Source organism: Peromyscus maniculatus, chromosome 5 (genome assembly GCF_049852395.1).
Source record: "Peromyscus maniculatus bairdii isolate BWxNUB_F1_BW_parent chromosome 5, HU_Pman_BW_mat_3.1, whole genome shotgun sequence".
In the NCBI taxonomy this organism is placed as follows: Eukaryota; Metazoa; Chordata; class Mammalia; order Rodentia; family Cricetidae; genus Peromyscus; species Peromyscus maniculatus.
Window position 1 is genome coordinate 79,909,031 of NC_134856.1, and position 16,196 is coordinate 79,925,226.

Sequence of the window (16,196 nt, forward strand, 5' to 3'; positions counted from 1 at the left end):
AAGGACCATCGTGCCTGCTAGAGGGAGCAGAAATGGCCAAGGCCTCCTGGTACAGGAAGGCCAAGGAGAGTGATGATGTAGTCTATTGGTTTATGCTGGTTCAGTCAGAGCACGGGCCCTGTGAGACAGACACATTGCCATAGGGTCAGAATTCTGTTGTCGGGCATGGGGAACTGTGAACAGGATGGCTGACAGAGGAAAGAGGCAGGTAGGAGAGCCATAGACATGGCTGCGTCTTGGCCCTTGTTGTGGACCCAGGCGGAAAGCCAAGGGACCCTATCTAGTCCCCAGCTCCTGCGCCAGCCACCCTGTGGGACAGCCATGAGGGTACAGGGAGAAGCTGCACCAGGCCAGTTCACCCCCTTTTCCAAATCCCTTTACAGCAGTTTGCAGGAGGAGCATTGCACACGCCTACTGCCTGGGCCACAGAAGGCTCAGAGTCTATACATGGTGCTTGGGGCTCCTATGCCCACTCCACTACTCCAAGTCAGAGAAAATTAAAGACAGTGTTTGCTACGGTTTGAGAAGAACTCATGGAGCTCCACCCCACCGCCCCAGGCTCTTGTCTGTCTAGTAGGAGACCCCACTTAACATCTCACCCACTGTTACTGTCATGGAGGAGGTCTTCCAAGAAGCTGAAGTCTAAAAGAGAAGTCATAAACACTTGCGCTGGCCACCTACTTGGTGCTCCAGCATCCTGGCCCGAGTCTCCTCTCACCTGGAGTTGAGGGCCACCCTATTCTTTCCTTATCTGCTTTCAATATGCTCCCAGCCCTCCCTCCCTCTGTAACTTTGACCCGTGGAGTCACTCCTGTGTTGAATGGATGTCATGGCTTGGAGTAGAGAAGCAGGTCCTTTTATGGAAGCAGGTGGCCTGCTTTGTCTACTGATTAACTAGAATGAATCTTCTCTGGGCTCTTTTAGACTGTCAGGAATGTAGAGCTGTGCCTTGTGCATTTGAGATTTCAAGCAAAGGGTCACGTTTTGCCCAGGAGCAGCAGTGTTGAAGTCAGGCTGGTTATGATGGGCTCCCTCACTCCCTACATACAAGGTTTGCGTTTCTCTTCTTGGTTATGATTGCAGGGCTTCTCGGTTGAAATATCGATATTATCAGTGTCTAGGGAATGTGTGGGTTCTATTTTATGTTTTCCTCATTTGGTAGCTTTGAGCCTTAATATTACATGCAGTGTTACCTCAAATATTTAAAATGATGCAGCTACAGTTGAAATTTTTCATTGACTTATTCTTTGGGTGTCTAGTATGTTTATTTTCATGTTAATTTTGAATCTTTTTTACAGCAGTTGCTGTAGACAAACATGTGTTGCCGTTTGGCAAACCTAGGTTGTGAGAGCAGTGGACTTGCATTTGCTTTTAGCCTTGCGCCCCTAGCAATATAAGCACCAGCCTGCTAGTAAGTTCTGCTTCTCTGATTGTTGGAGAGTCTGAGTCTTTTGTTTCTAGGGTCGACGCTGGAATCAGATGTGGCCCTGCACCTGCACCTGCTATTCCTGAGGTGCTGGTAGTTGCTGGCTGTCACTTTGCCTCGTTTCGGCTTCTATGATAGGAAGTATCCAGCACCATTTGGTGACAGTTCAGGGAGACATCACCGATAGCTCTGAATCTCAGACTCCTGCTTTGATTGTTGCTGCATACACGTTTGCTCTTCCCCTGTGTCTACGCTGGAGTCTACGGACGGAGGCCCTGCTCTCCTCCTCCTCCATCTCCGCTTAGCCCCACTCCTCCCTTAACCATCTGTGGTGGGTGGCTCCCATGGGCAGAAGTAGAGGTAGAAGCTGGCACTGGTCTAAAAGCTTGTTCATGGAGGAACTCTTCTCACTCTTCTTTGTGCAGATCTCATATATTCAATGTTCATTCAACATCTTCCACATATCTGGAGGGGCCCGGGTTAGAGCTGGGGGAGAGGTGGTCCTTGCCCTTGCAGAGAATGGACAGAAACCTACATTACCCTCTGTCTGGATGTGTGTTGTGGTGTGTGTGTATCAGGAAGGTGGCAGTGCTGGATATGAACCATTTAGGTGTGGCTCTTCCTCCCACACATTCCCCTGTTCTCTGACCCATCTAGTAAGTGAGGAAGTAAACAGAGTTAGTAGTCATAACTGTGGACTTTCCAGAGAAGGGAAGGTTGGAATACTCCTTTGTGGTCAGGTCCTTAACTGATTCTGAGGTTGAAACTCAAAGTCACTGAACTGAGACAGGCAAGTTCAAACCTCCTGTTAAATATTAAGAAGTCTTCCTCTGGTTTGTTCTGAGGGCAGGGAGCAGGGATGGGGTCAGCACCAAGGAAGGCATCTTGGCATGCATGGCAGCCATTCACTAGCACCAGCCCGTGCCTGGCTTCTGCCATGCAGCCGGTCCTGGTGCTCTTGCTCCAGCCCCCAGTGGGGTTTTTCCTCTGTCATGAAATAGTAGTCACATTCATAGGCATCTACTACGTGTTGCACACAGCCTAGTTAGACACAGGTCCTAAGAAAGGAGACAGACGCCTGGCTCTCTGGGAGTCTCTCCACGAAGGGGCGCAAACATGGGAGCCATAGAGTTGATGGTTCCAGAAAGACCTGGAGAGAGCCAGGGAGGAAGTCCCAGGCCAAGTGTGTTAGCACGCTGTTCTGCTATATTCTGGAGACATTCTCTTGATGTCCCCAAAGGGATCTTGCTGCAAGGTCACCGACCTTCCCTTCCTTCGCTCTCTCTCAGTTCTAGCCCTGAGAATCGATGAGTGGATGGAAGGGAACAGGCCACCTGTTACTCTTGTGAGTGCTGGAAGTTTTGTCTCCATGCAGTCTCGGGTAGTGCGGATTCATTTGCTGAGGTTGAGGAAAGAGATGGTACCCAAGGGTTTCTTGTGAGCTTGCCTTTGAGATGTGGTGGCAGGAAGTGTCCTATGTGACTGGAACTCGGGGTGTGATTGGCATGGACAGCAGTGAGATTGGGGCTCTTGCTTTGCCCTGTTGCTTTCTAATCCTTAGGAGGATTAATTGATGATGTCCCTGAAGTAGATACCGGAGGACAACAGCATGCCCTAGTGTGACAGTCCAGGCACAGCTCTTAGGGCCTCAGCATCAGTGAAGGAAGTGTTGACAGAAAAGCCTGCAAATAAATGGACCTTCTCTTTGTGTTTCAGATAGCCCACTTGAGGACACTGATCCCAAAGACTCCTGTCTCATTCCTAAAAACATCATGGCTGAGCCAGACTACATAGAAGACGACAATCCTGAACTAATTAAGCCCCAGAAGCTAATCAACCCTGTCAAAACATCCCGGAACCATCAAGACCTCCACAGAGAGCTCCTTATGAATCAAAAAAGGTATGGCAGTTTCTTGAACATTTTTTTCCTTCAGGAATTTTTAAGGTAACCAGGTTTTGTTTTAATTGTGTTTACAAAGGCTTCAAGGGATTTTTTGCTTGTCTGCCATATTGATGGCATCCTTTTAATGAGCATCCCAGAGCCAGGCTGTCTCCCCATGAAGTTCCTGCAGGTGTGGCTGCCACTGGCAGGGTTTTACATTGTCTCTTTCCAAATGTATGCATATTTTTTATTTTTTCTTTCTTTTTTTTTTCTTTTTTTTTTTTGAGACAGGGTTTCTCTGTGTAGCTTTGGAGCCTGTCCTGGAACTCGCACTGTAGCCCAGGCTGGCCTCGAACTCATAGAGATCCGCCTGGCTCTGCCTCCTGAGTGCTGGGACTAAAGGCTTGTGCCACCACTGCCCAGCAATGTATGCATATTTCAAGGAGCACTCCTATTTATTTCTGGGCCTGGGTCCCTGCTATCTGTTAACTTACTATTGCATGTTACGTATAGTGTGTGGGAAGGCATGTGTCGAGGTGAGGTTGACATTGGGGCTATCACACCTTTTTTCATTTTAAACAGGGTGTCTCACTCAATTTGGAGCTTTCTGGTTAATCAGACCGGCTGGCCAGCAAGCTCTCAGAACCCTCTGTCTCTACACCCTAGTCCTGGGATTACAGGCACTTGCTATTGTGGCTAGGATTTTCTTTTTTCTTTTTTTTAATTGTGAGTTCTGGGGAATTCAAACTCAAGTACTTATGCCTACACAGCAATCATTCTACGCACTGAGTCATCTTTCCAGTCCCGGTCCTCTGCTTTTTAAGTGATGTTAGAACAGACCAGTCCATAGAGACAGTTAATGATACATGATCACTTTATTGAAGAATGAGTAAGTTTTACATAGGATTGTTTTCAGATTTGTGAGATTGTGGGTTACTCATCCCCTAACACTCTTTGCTAAGCCTTCATGAAAAGATCTACAGCTGACTCCAAAGAAAGGTGCTCAAAGCAAGTTAGACATGGGCTAATTTGGGGGATTAAAATGTGTAGCTATGCAAAGGTCAAGCCTCTCATGTTTGATTTGTATTAATTGCCTGGTTCCTCTCATTTGCTCACTTCTTTTTCTAACTTATAGTATTGTCTTAATTTCTATAAACAGCCATGAATCTATCCCCTGAGACCATGTTGGTGTCCTAGGGCCTTGCTGCCGCTGGGGCCATACTGATCTGGGTGGCTTGTGCTGCCACTGGGGTCATGGTTATGTCCAGGCCTGAGCTGCTGCCAAGGCAGCCTATTACAATCATAGGAACCATGGATGTTGAAATCCGAGGGCCGTGCTTAGCCACCCTGCCTATCACTGCCCTAGGATAGCTGATCTTGCCCCTCTTAGACACTGCAGCAAAAGAACTGGCCCTGCCCTCCGTTGGAGAGCTGCCCCCCCACACACACTTGGGGGAGATGACCCCACCCCTTACCGTGGGCATGAGAGAGCTGGCTGTGATAGCCTGGGCCTAGGAGAGCTGGCTCTGCCCCTCACCTGAGGAGGCGGTTCCAATGGCCCAGATTGACCAGCTCAGATACCACCTAGACCCACATCCTGGACCTTGGGTTGGTCCACCCTAACATCCACCTCATCTAGGACCTGCTGGAGCACATGAAGGGACTGGTTCTGTGGAATGATAGCTGCAGGATATCTGAGAGGAGTTTCAGTGTAGGTCCAGTGATAATGGTGTGCCAGGGGACTTGAACCAGACCAATGACTCATTGCAATGAACATTTGTGGGTGGGGCTAAGTGGACAAAAGGGTGTACTGTATGACACACGGCAGCTCCCAATGCCACTGGGATGAGTGAAGAGGTGTTGGAAAGACAGAGGAGGGAGATGGTTTGTTTGCTTATTTGTTTTTAATTAATTTTTGGGGGGGCATGCTGCAGAGATGAGGGCTGATATGGAGGGACTGGGAGGTGAGCTTGATTTGGGCTGCATGGTATCAAATTCCCAAACAATCAATAAAGAATAATGTTTAAGAGGGGAGAAAGGTTTCTGGTTGTTCTAAGTCCTATGTTTGGCATCAGTATGACCCAGGCTGCTAATAAATACTTTGGCAGAGTACTTTGTAGCCTGTAATCTAGAAAATGTACATTCAGTAAGATTAGGATTGACTTTTGCCTTATTCTTCTTTTTCACAAATTTCATTAACTTTTCAGCTAAAATGCTTCGTAGAGTTTAACAGGGTAGCTCCTCCCCAACCAGTTTTTGGAATGGATGGAGGTCCAAGAGCAGAACAGTCAGAACAGGAGCCTACAGAAAGCAGCCCCTCAGTTTGGAGCCCATTCAGCAGACCATTTCCCCAGCAAAATGCAGGCATCTTTTTCCAGGCAGGGTTGCTTCAGATCCTGTGATCTGTTTTAGATATCGCCGGACCTGGTTTTGCTCTGGCCATGTGAAGACCAAAGACTCAATCCATGATTTCTTTTTTGTGTTGTGTATCAAGGCAGGCAGGAGCTAAGCATTTATGAAAAATGTTCAGACTTGTGTTCAGGACCATTAACACCCAACCAGCAGCACCCTCACTTGGGCTGGTGCCCAAACCAACGAAGTCACGATCCCATGACCTAGAAGGAGAGAGATGCTTACAGAGAACTCCCGGGGCAGGTGTCAGCAGCTCTGCTAGGGAGGCTGTCCTTGGGGTGGAGAACTGCCTTAAAAATGCCTCACAGGGCCAGTGAGCTGGCTTGATGGGTAAAGGTGCTTGCTGCCAAGCCTGATGACCCAAGTTTAGTCCTTGATACACGCACATAGTAGGAGAAAGGTGAGTCCAGCAAGTTGTTCTTTGACCTCCACATGCATACTGTGGTATGTGTGTGAACACACACACACACACACACACACACACACACACACACACACACACACGGGCATATGCACACATACGCAAAAAAACAAGTATATGTAATAATTTTTAAGCCTCCCAATTCCCATTTTTAAATTAAAGTTAAAATAATTTATATGTATTAGTTTGTTGCCTTGGTAATAAAGTATCATAAGCTTGGCCAGGTGTTGGTGGTGCATGCCTTCAATCCCAGCACTCAGGAGGCAGAGGCAGGCAGATCTCTGTGAGTTCGAGGCCAGCCTGGTCTACAAAGTGAGTTCCAGGAAAGGTGCAAAGCTACACAGGGAAACCCTGTCTCAACCCCCCCACCCCCCCAAAAAAAGCATCATAAGCTTGATGGCTTAAACTGTTGCAACTATATTATGTACTTACAGATGAAATCACTGTCATTTAATCTCCCTTCTCAGTATCCATTGATGCAAAAGCTTGCTCAATGTCTTCATAATCAGCATTTGAAATTTTTTAATCTCAACATCACATAATAGGAATGAAATAAGTGTAGGATTTAACTCGATCCTGAGAGTGGGCTGGGGATTTCAAATTCAAACTACAATACTTACCACAAGTATACAATATAAATGATGCCTCTGCAGTTTGCTTAAAGGGGAGGGAGTTTGGGATATGCATTCAACTTTTAATTCTATGAGAATTGATATATTTCATGACCTTTTGGTATGAAATACTAATCTGAATTTTACAAATTGCCTGTGCTCGGGGCTGGAGATCTGGCAGTCAAGAGCCCTTGCTGCTCTGCCAGAGGCCCTACATTTGGACCTCTGCTCCCCTGTCAGGCGGTGCACAACTGTTTGTAATTCCAGCTCCAGGGATCTTGTACCTCAGTTCTCCTTGGGCACCTGCCCTCACATGTGCTTATCCACATGCACGTGTGCTTGAGAACACACTTACACACACCTGCATATAACTGAACAATGAGCTCTGTTCACTGTAATAGTCATAGGTTGTCCTTTGGGAATTGCTTGGTCCTAGGCAGACTTGGCCACCATGACTTGATCACCGGTCAGTGATGACTGGGTTGGACATACTTGTTAATGGAGATGTTAGAGCTTATGAGGAGAACCCACCATTTCCTTTCAAGGGGTGAAGGGTTTATTCACAAACTTTGGAAAGGCTCATTCCTGTCTTGGGACATCAAGTCTGCAGTCTGTTCTGGGGATTTAGCAAGCCTATGGACAGTTCTTCATTTTCTCATCAACACAGAAAGTTAAATGATACACTGGAGTAGAATTTAAGTATGTATGACTTCTTGACTATTATCACAGAAGGACCATTTTTTCAATATTTTCTATTGCTGAATATTTTATCTTACCATCTCCATTCTGTAAAATCGTTGAGGAGAAAAATGAATACTTAACATAGTTAAGCTAATTCTTGTGTTGCAATGGATATCAGCTTAATGAGTCAGACATCAGAGTTTGCTCAGCAACTCTGGTATAACCCAGAAAAATTTATTAATAATTGAAGTTAATTTTTCCAGTGAAATATAGGGAGATGTCTGAAATTTAAATTATTCATATAACTAAATTCTTAATCCTAAAATTTAATTTCGTCTACAGTTTCATATTGAGACCTTATATATTCACAAAGCTGAGAACGTCTTAAATCATTATTCCTTAATGGTAGTACTTTTGGATTTTTTTGAGACAGCATTTTGCTCTGTAACCCAGGCTAGTCTCCTGCTCTAACCTTCTGAGTGCTGAGATTACAGTGAGCTATCATGTCCACCTGGTCAGTGATACTTAGAACTCAGACACACTTTAATTTTCTGATTAAAGATTTAATTTCCTTGACACCCTGTGTGCAGTTTTGTTCCTGTTCATTCTTGGCAATTGTGAAATAAACCATAAAAGTAATCTCTCTAAACAACTTTGAAATTTTTATTGTGATTAAAAAAAATCTAGGTAGGAGAGATGCCAGAATCGTGTGTGTGTGTGTGTGTGTGTGTGTGTGTGTGTGTGTGTGTGTGTGTAATTTTCTAGGAAGTGTGAAATACAGAGTGGTTTGTCGTGGCTTGTGTGGCTGTGTTTAGAGAATGAGGATTTAGCACATTCCACCTCTGGTAATGAAGGATACACTGTGAAAATGGCACACGTATCTCTTCTTTCCCGGTTTTCACTAGCAGGTGTTGGTAGAAGAAAATTGTTGTAAGTTCTAATGAAAGGAGGGAGATTACTTTTATGGTTTTATGGTTTATTTCACAATTGCCAAGAATGAACAGGAAGAAAACTGTACACAGGGTGCCATGGAAATGGAACCTTTACTCAGAAAATTAAAGTCTGTATGAGTTTCCTATGTTGTTGATTTTTTTTTTTTTAAATAACCAGAGCTACATTTTGGAAATCATTCTTTAAAAGGTGTTCAGCAAAATACCAGTTGATAAATCAGTATAAGTTGACAGAATCTGTAGAGACCACGGTCCCCACAGGGAGACCAGCAGTCAGCAGCCAGGCCAGGTAGGCAGCAGCAGGAGGGTGTAGGCCCCCTGTGTACCTTGGGTTCAGTGTGCCGTGTGGAAAAGTTGATCACTATGCAGTCATGTGTGTGTGAGCAGAGCATGAGTGTGTACATGCACTAGCACACACCTGTTCTGCCTCTGATGCAGAGTGCTTTTCCTTCTCTGGTGTTGCATTTTTATTTGAAATGTACATAATACATTTTAATATCACGTAGAGATTATTTATGGGTCAGTGGAGTAAATAAGGAAGACATAAGGAAGAGGTAGGCAGGTTCATCTAGAGAGCTGGGGCTGGTGAGTAAATCCTAAAGGAAAGAGAAGGTGGATTAGCTGGCATGCAATTTATAAATGCCACTTGAGAACATGTTGATGGGGTCTTACTGTTAGCTTGCCCCAAGCATTTCATCAGGGGATGGTCTGTTTGTGCTTTGGTTTTCCCCATTTGAAGAAATGGCCACCTAGTTTCTTTCTCAGGAATGTCGAGTTTCCCTGAAGTCTGACCTCTTGTTTCTATCATAAAGCACATAACAATGGTACGCCATGATAGCTGGCTGGTAGATAGGAAGGAGTGTGCTCCACTGCCTCTGTCCTTCAGGAATAGCCTAGCCTTGGATGGACCTTTTAAAGGCACAAGAGCCCCTTAGATCTGGAAAATGAAAGGTAGGAGATTTTCTCAGCCATTTTTTGAGAATGGCCTGTGCCTAAGCTGTGTTCAGCACATGAGACTAAAGGCTGCAACTTACGACTTCAGGTGGACTCAGCTCATGTCTGGGCATCTTCACCTCTCTTGTGAGGATCTACCCCACCCACTGTATGAACATGCTGCTGCCTGCCTTCCCCACTCATCCTGGCCTTCTTTGCAAGCCAAGTGTCTTGTACACAGTAGGTGCTTAGTGTGTTTTTATTGAGTTCATGGACTTTATGAACTCTTTGGAAGAGGCTTTTGGCTTCTCTTCCATGCTGGCAAGTGTCTGAGTACTGTTGAAGAACCGTTTGGCTTAGCAGTAGATACTCCAGTCTGGCTAATTCCTTGTCCATCAGCTGATACCTTCGGTTACCTTTCTTCTCCTGAAAGATACTTCCATTAAGCTAACTTTTTTTTTTTAAATTTTCTTTTCTTGCAGGGGTCTGGCCCCTCAGAATAAACCAGAGTTGCAGAAGGTGATGGAGAAGAGGAAACGAGACCAGGTAATAAAGCAGAAGAAAGAGGAAGCACAGAAGAAGAAATCCGACCTGGAAATAGAACTACTAAAGCGGCAGCAGAAGTTGGAGCAGGTAGGGCTGGGGTGAGAAGCAGTCTAGCTCTGAGACGTGAGGTTGCTGGATGCCGGGCAAGCCGAATTCCAGCAGGCCAGATGTGCATGCGTGTACCCTGAGGGAAAAGCAAGAAGCAAATCCAGTGGAAGGCATACATCCTTTCCAAGGCAGACACTCAGGTTCTGTTCGGGACCTAAAAGAGGTGCTAGAGGCCAGAGCCAGTCCCCAGTCCGGGGGGCTGGGAAGAATGTTCGGGAGCTAAAGCATTGGCTAGCACCAGGACCTGAATTCAGATCCCCAGAATCTGTGTAAATGTGGGGAGGATGTGTTGTGGCAACCAGCCTGTCATTCCAAGACTTGAAAGTAGAAAAGGGGTCCTAGACCAAGCTAGCTAGGGAGACTAGTCATGTTGACCAGCTCTGGGTTCAACTGAGAGATCCTGCCTCAAAAGAATATGGTGGCTAGTGATTGAAGAAGACTGTCCAGGTCAACCTCAGCCTTTCACAGACCTGCACACACATGCTCTTGTGAACATACATGCACACAGGCATGCACGCCACACCACACACAGAGACACACACAAATGCATATACGTGCACCAGAAAAGTTGAAGAAGTCTCTCTGGACTCAAAGTGTTGGTCCAATTTAATGTGATTTCTCTGAGAAAGACTCCAGAGCAATTGGATACTGAGCCTAGGATGTTCTTTTTATTCTTGTCACCTCTTGGTGTGGTTTGTGGCAGCAAGCATTGGGTTCATGCTTCTGCACAGATGAACATTCCTAAAGTTACACATATACCTTTTTCTGAAAGTTGGGATTCTTTTAAAAAGCCTCCCAGTACATAAATAATTTTCTTGTTTTTGAAATCCGTTTAGCTTGAACTTGAGAAGCAAAAATTACAAGAAGAGCAAGAAAACGCCCCGGAATTCGTGAAGGTGAAGGGCAATCTCAGGAGAACAGGCCAGGAGGTGGCCCAGGCCCAGGAGTCCTAGGCCCGAGCTGCCTGTGACCTGGCGTGTCCCCACCGTCGCTGGAGGAGCATGGCTAGGGACCTCGGCAGCGCTCATCTTGGGCCAATGTCCTGGGGAAGAGAATCCAGATCGCCGAGAATTCTGACTATTAAAAAGGATTGGGTTTGATTTACCATCATATCATGCTAGATGACTCGTCTTTGACGGTTGCAATCCCCATTCGCCAAATGAAAGACATTGACCAGCACACAAGTTATCATGGACCTGTGTTTAGAGACTTTAGACAAAGCAAAACACAAAACAAGCCAAGAGAACCAGGGAGTGGACACTGGAATGTCGCGGGAGGGTTGCGCCACTCAGCTTTTCTTCCCTTTCAAGTGTAGTGGGACACGGAGCCCTGTTCCTTTAAAAACTAAAGAAATGGTGTGGAATCCTTTGGTTAGCTGTTAGATCATTTTGATTGTATCAAAATGCATTTCATCTGTTACATGCAGTATTTGTATTTCGTTTTGAGAACCCGGAATGTTCTTCTTTAATGTATATTTCCCCTCACATTACAAATTAAGAATGGAAGATGTTAGTGTGTCACATTTATGTTTAACCATACCTGTTACCTTGGTTGACACTGAAATTCAGAAAAGATAAGAGGTTTTACCATGTCACCACCCATTGAGCTTACTCTAATTTCTCCAGGTTCGCAGAATGACATGCCACATGCTCCTTTCCACTTCCAAGAAGGTACATCATGTCTACTCCTCTTGTTTTGATGACCAGAGGCTTCCTGTTCAGTTTTAATTGTCATTTCTTGCTCAACTATCTTTTTAGATGAAGCAATTCCTTAGTTCTTTGGAGGACTAACTCAGCTTCTGTGTAACTCAGCTTCTGTGTCCCACAGAGAGGCCAGATCTTTTGAGTTGCCTGAGAGCAGTGTAGAGGGGCATCCATGATTACTGAGCCATGAGGCCATTAGATACTGTATGTGATGCAAATAGAGATTCATTTCTAGGAGGCTTTAGTGGGAGACTTTATATTTTTTACATTTTGAGTATCTGCGATTCTTAGCTTTAAACATTTCTTGTGAATGATCACGTGTTTCTTTCCCCTTTTGTTTCTTCTGAAGAACAGCTCTTTTGGCGCGCTCTCAGCATGATGCTGTTGGTAAGGATGGTCTTGACTACTGTGTTGCATCTCTCAGGAAAAGCTGAGGTGCCGGGCAGAGCTGCTCAGTTTCCTCATGCTAACTAGCATGCTGTTCAAAGAGACACCTAAGCTACAAATAATATGAAAGTTCTCATGCAAAATATATTTTATACTGCAGGCATGGGAGGAATTTTTTTTTTGTATTTAGTACTTCTCCATAGAGATGATTTAACCAGTAATTTCTACACTGAAGACTTCTATTTCCTTTCATGATGCATAGAATGCTGGATCTAGTGCTTTGGAATCCTTGATTAGCACACTAGATAGTAGCTTTCACTGGGGACACTTCAGTTTGGTAGTTAACAGGCCCATGTTCCATCCAAGTTTGATTAAGCAAATGGATGATAATTCACTGCTAGATAGAGAAATGTGAGAGTTGATTACAGCGGAAATGGATTCTAGGTCTTATCAGCAAGTGTGATCTACATAAAATAAGAGATGCTGAAGATAAAATTATTTGCCTTTCAAGACTGGAATGGTGACAACTTTGTCATCTCCCTTCTTCTTGAGAAAAGAAAGTTCATTCCTGATTGTTGGAAATAAGCATCTCCGATGCACATTGATTCTTCTTTCTCTGCGTGTATGGAGTAATGATGTCAGGTGTTAGAGTGAAGATCTGGGACTGGCTCATACCTTTTTATCTAACTGGAAGTTAGCTCTTGAGATGTGTATCCTGGAAACAGTTCCACTGCTTGACAGGGGTTTTGAGGGCCGTCACCAGCTCCTTAGGAACAGGGCTGATTCCATTCCTAAGACTCGTACACCACTGGGGAAAAGTTACCTACAAATGTATTTCCTTCCTGGTTGCACTCAGACCCGTGATTTTCCTTGGTGGTTAGTGCTACCCGTTCTGGCCAAAAGAGGACTTGTAAATAGCACGAAGTGATGGCTTCTGCTGGGTCCCGGAACATATAGGAAGTGAGGCTTTTAGGAGCCTGCATTTTAAGATGCCATCATTCTTTCTTTGCTTCTAACACTGTATGGTCTAAACCCCGAGGACTTGTCAACATGGGCAGTGTTGTGCTTTGAGCCACTTTTAGGGGAAGCAAAAGGCTCCATTTTTCCACTCTGTAGTTTTCTTAAACTAGATCTGTGTTTTGTAGTCTCCTGCTAGTAAAGTAGTTTTGCTTTCTAAGCTATAACAGTTGACTTTATTCTTCTACTCTGAGAATCTCGACCTGTTTGAGTGTACATAATATATATAAAGGGAGCCTTAATGGATTTGTTTTCATAATTTAATATTTTTTGTATTTGCTCTTGTATAATTGTTTTTTTAATGGAAAGTATTACAGAATCGAGGGTGGAATTCTTAGAACCAAAGTTATTCTTAATAAAAACCACCAATGCTTGGACCACACAGCATGTTTGTCTCATTGTTTGAGGTGGATGGATGTGTAGACCTGGGGGTGAGGGGAGTGTTGTTCGGTTCAGAGGGTGACTTCTCTCTGACATCAGATATGTCTTTGAGTCTGAAACTTGCATGGGAGATAATTTCATCTGAAGATATCAGTTGCTCTAAATGTTGCTTTTGCATAAAGTAGACGACATTATTGCCCCTGTGTCCTTCAGGTCACAATAGTCAGATTTGAAGAAGCTCAGTAAGACAGTGGAAGATGTATTTTTGGAAGGGCCAGATTTTCAATGCTTGTGAATAGTAAAATTTTCAGTAATTCTGCTTTTTCTCGTTTTTTTTTTTTCCTTACTCAATTGCATGAACACTACCCTCAAAGAAGTGAATTGGGGACACTATACGCATGGCTGGGTTATCCTATTGGTTAGAATAGTTGGAAGGTTCAAATTTCCCTCCTTGACAGTGATGCCTTACTGTGTGACTTTCCCTGGGGAGATGGAAATGAATGCCTGCTCCTCACAGATGGGGCAGAGGACACACTGAAGAAACAATTCTCCCCACATCTGGCTCACTCAACCCGGGGGTTTGTCAGGATTTCTTACAGGAGTGTGGGTGATTCAGCAGAAAGCATCATTGAAGAGCCCGCCACACATAAGGACTCATCAAAGCTGTATCCACTACAGAGAGAGTCTCCTCTCTCCAGCAATTGTTAGTTACAACTCCGGAGAAGAAATGTGCGTGTCCTTTACTTCTGAAGTCTTACACTGTGTCTGTGGCTCTTTAAGCAGCAGTGTAATGAAGACAGCAGAATGCCTGAGGTATGAAAAGGAAAGGGGGTGATTACGGGGGGACAGAAGGATAGAGAGGGAAAGAGGAGGCAGGGAGGAGAAAATACATATGAATTGAACATGTGTGTTCTTATTTTATCAATAATAATACTGCTGTTTTATTAATTTACATAAAATTTACATTGTATTAGGTTTTATAAATATTTTAAAAGCCTGCAAGAGCTCGTGCAGAGGTAGAACACCTGTGTAGCTTGCCCTGAATTCAGTGAACACAAATAGAATAAATGAAAGTCTTTTTTTTTTTAAATACAAGCTTGCCTTCAGGAGGGGAAGGCGTTGGGGAGAAAAGAGTACACAACCCTTCTACTTCCTAACTGTGAATTTTGACCACTTACCAACTTTGGACTCTTAAAGTCTACTCAGAACCCTCTTTGATGGCTCAGTTGGTGGAGTGGAGCATTGTGGAGTCTCTCAGAGTAAGTCTTGCTCTTTCTAAGGTTAATCCTATGGACTCTGAAACCAGCGCAGAAGGTGGAGTCCACAAAAGATCGGAGTGATAGCTGCTTCCTTGGAATAGCCAGCTCCCCAAGGGGGCAGTTTTGAAGCTGTCAGGGTCACTGTTTTACAACAATTGACTTGAAAGAAGACAGGGCTGTTGAAGTGTCTGGGAAGCTTTAAGACCTTAGAAATACTTTCGTATATCTAAAAGAGGTTTTAAAATTGTATTACTGGCCCTGCATTTATGGGTGTAATGAGAGTATTTTATTTCCAGGTTTTAAGATAAAGAAGTCCTATGAGCGAAAAGTCTCCCAGCCACAATTTCTCCTGATATTTTTGTTTGTTTCCTGAGAAACATGTCTGATTATCAACTAGGGATGTTTTCAGTATCTCCCTATCTTTCCAGCAATATGTTAATTCCCAATCAGAATTTGGGATGAAGGTTGCCTAGTTATTTATTGAAAATGACTTCATTATTATGGGGTTATAACTGTACTCAGGTTTCATCAAGATTTGACCCCAGTTCTAACCCATGGAGCACATCAGTCTACCTGTGTCCTTTGAGTATTTGTAGTTCCAGTCTCCAGAGCGACAGGCTGGCTGCCAGCACCCCCGCCCCACATCCTCCTGTTTCCTCAGGCCTGGGGGTCTGACCACTCCCCTGCCCTTCTTCAGTTACTTTCCCCCTTGTCCCTGCCTGCTGGTTCTCTGAGTCACTTACAAAGTAGAGAAATGACCAAGTTTGTTTCCCTCCTCCAGCCTCCTTCCCTCTCCGTTGAATCTTGTCTTCAACCTGCCATCCTCTGCCTCAGCCTCCCAAATGGTATCATGGCCTAATAAGCCTGGCGTTCATTTTCTCTTGTCTCCTTTCCGTTTCCTTTTCTTTCCTGCCCCCCCCCCCAGAATTATTTTTCTTCAGTACTTAAATATGTATTATAAATATAGTTAATTAATTGTCCCAAACAACCCAAATGACAACCACAGGCTTAGTATAGTTGATGTTAGGGAACTTTGAAATTAATATATAATACATATTGAATACAATGACTAGTACATTTTAGAAATAACTGACTTAAACTCAGTTTAAAAGTCAAACCTTTGGCTAATGAGATGGCTCAGGGAATAAAGTTAGTTCAGAGTTCAGCACCCACTTAAATGCCACTTGGGCACGGCAGCCCACCTGTAATCCTAGCACTCGGAAGGTAGAGATACGATCCTAGAGCAAGCTGGCTAGCCAGACTAGCTAAATTGGCAAGTTCTGCATTCAATTCCAAAACCTTGCTTCAAAATATAAGGTGACCAAGCAAGCAAGACACCTGACATCAACCTCTAACCTCCACATGTGAATGTGACCCTCACATACATGTGTACACACATGAAGATGTACACTCACTCACATCATATACATGTGAGTGTAAAGTGCAAAGGAAAAAATTAAGACATTTCTATTGATTTTA

At 44.3% G+C, this 16,196-nt stretch overlaps 1 protein-coding gene across 7 annotated transcripts in view; it reads left to right on the plus strand.

Annotated features, from left to right (window-relative positions):
• Positions 1–13,459, plus strand: part of Fam107b (family with sequence similarity 107 member B) — a 70,005-nt gene extending 56,546 nt beyond the window's left edge. For 6 of the 7 annotated variants that reach the window (XM_006985911.4, XM_006985912.4, XM_076572727.1 and 3 more), the window contains 3 exons: positions 3,143–3,326; positions 9,799–9,949; positions 10,807–13,459. In XM_006985911.4, the coding sequence (XP_006985973.1) occupies positions 3,143–3,326; positions 9,799–9,949; positions 10,807–10,923 (452 nt within the window). In that variant the 3' untranslated portion in view covers positions 10,924–13,459. Of the gene's footprint in view, positions 1–922; positions 1,052–3,142; positions 3,327–9,798; positions 9,950–10,806 lie in introns of those variants that run through there. The other variant, XM_076572726.1, reaches the window with a different exon arrangement.
• Positions 13,460–16,196: the final 2,737 nt, after the last annotated feature.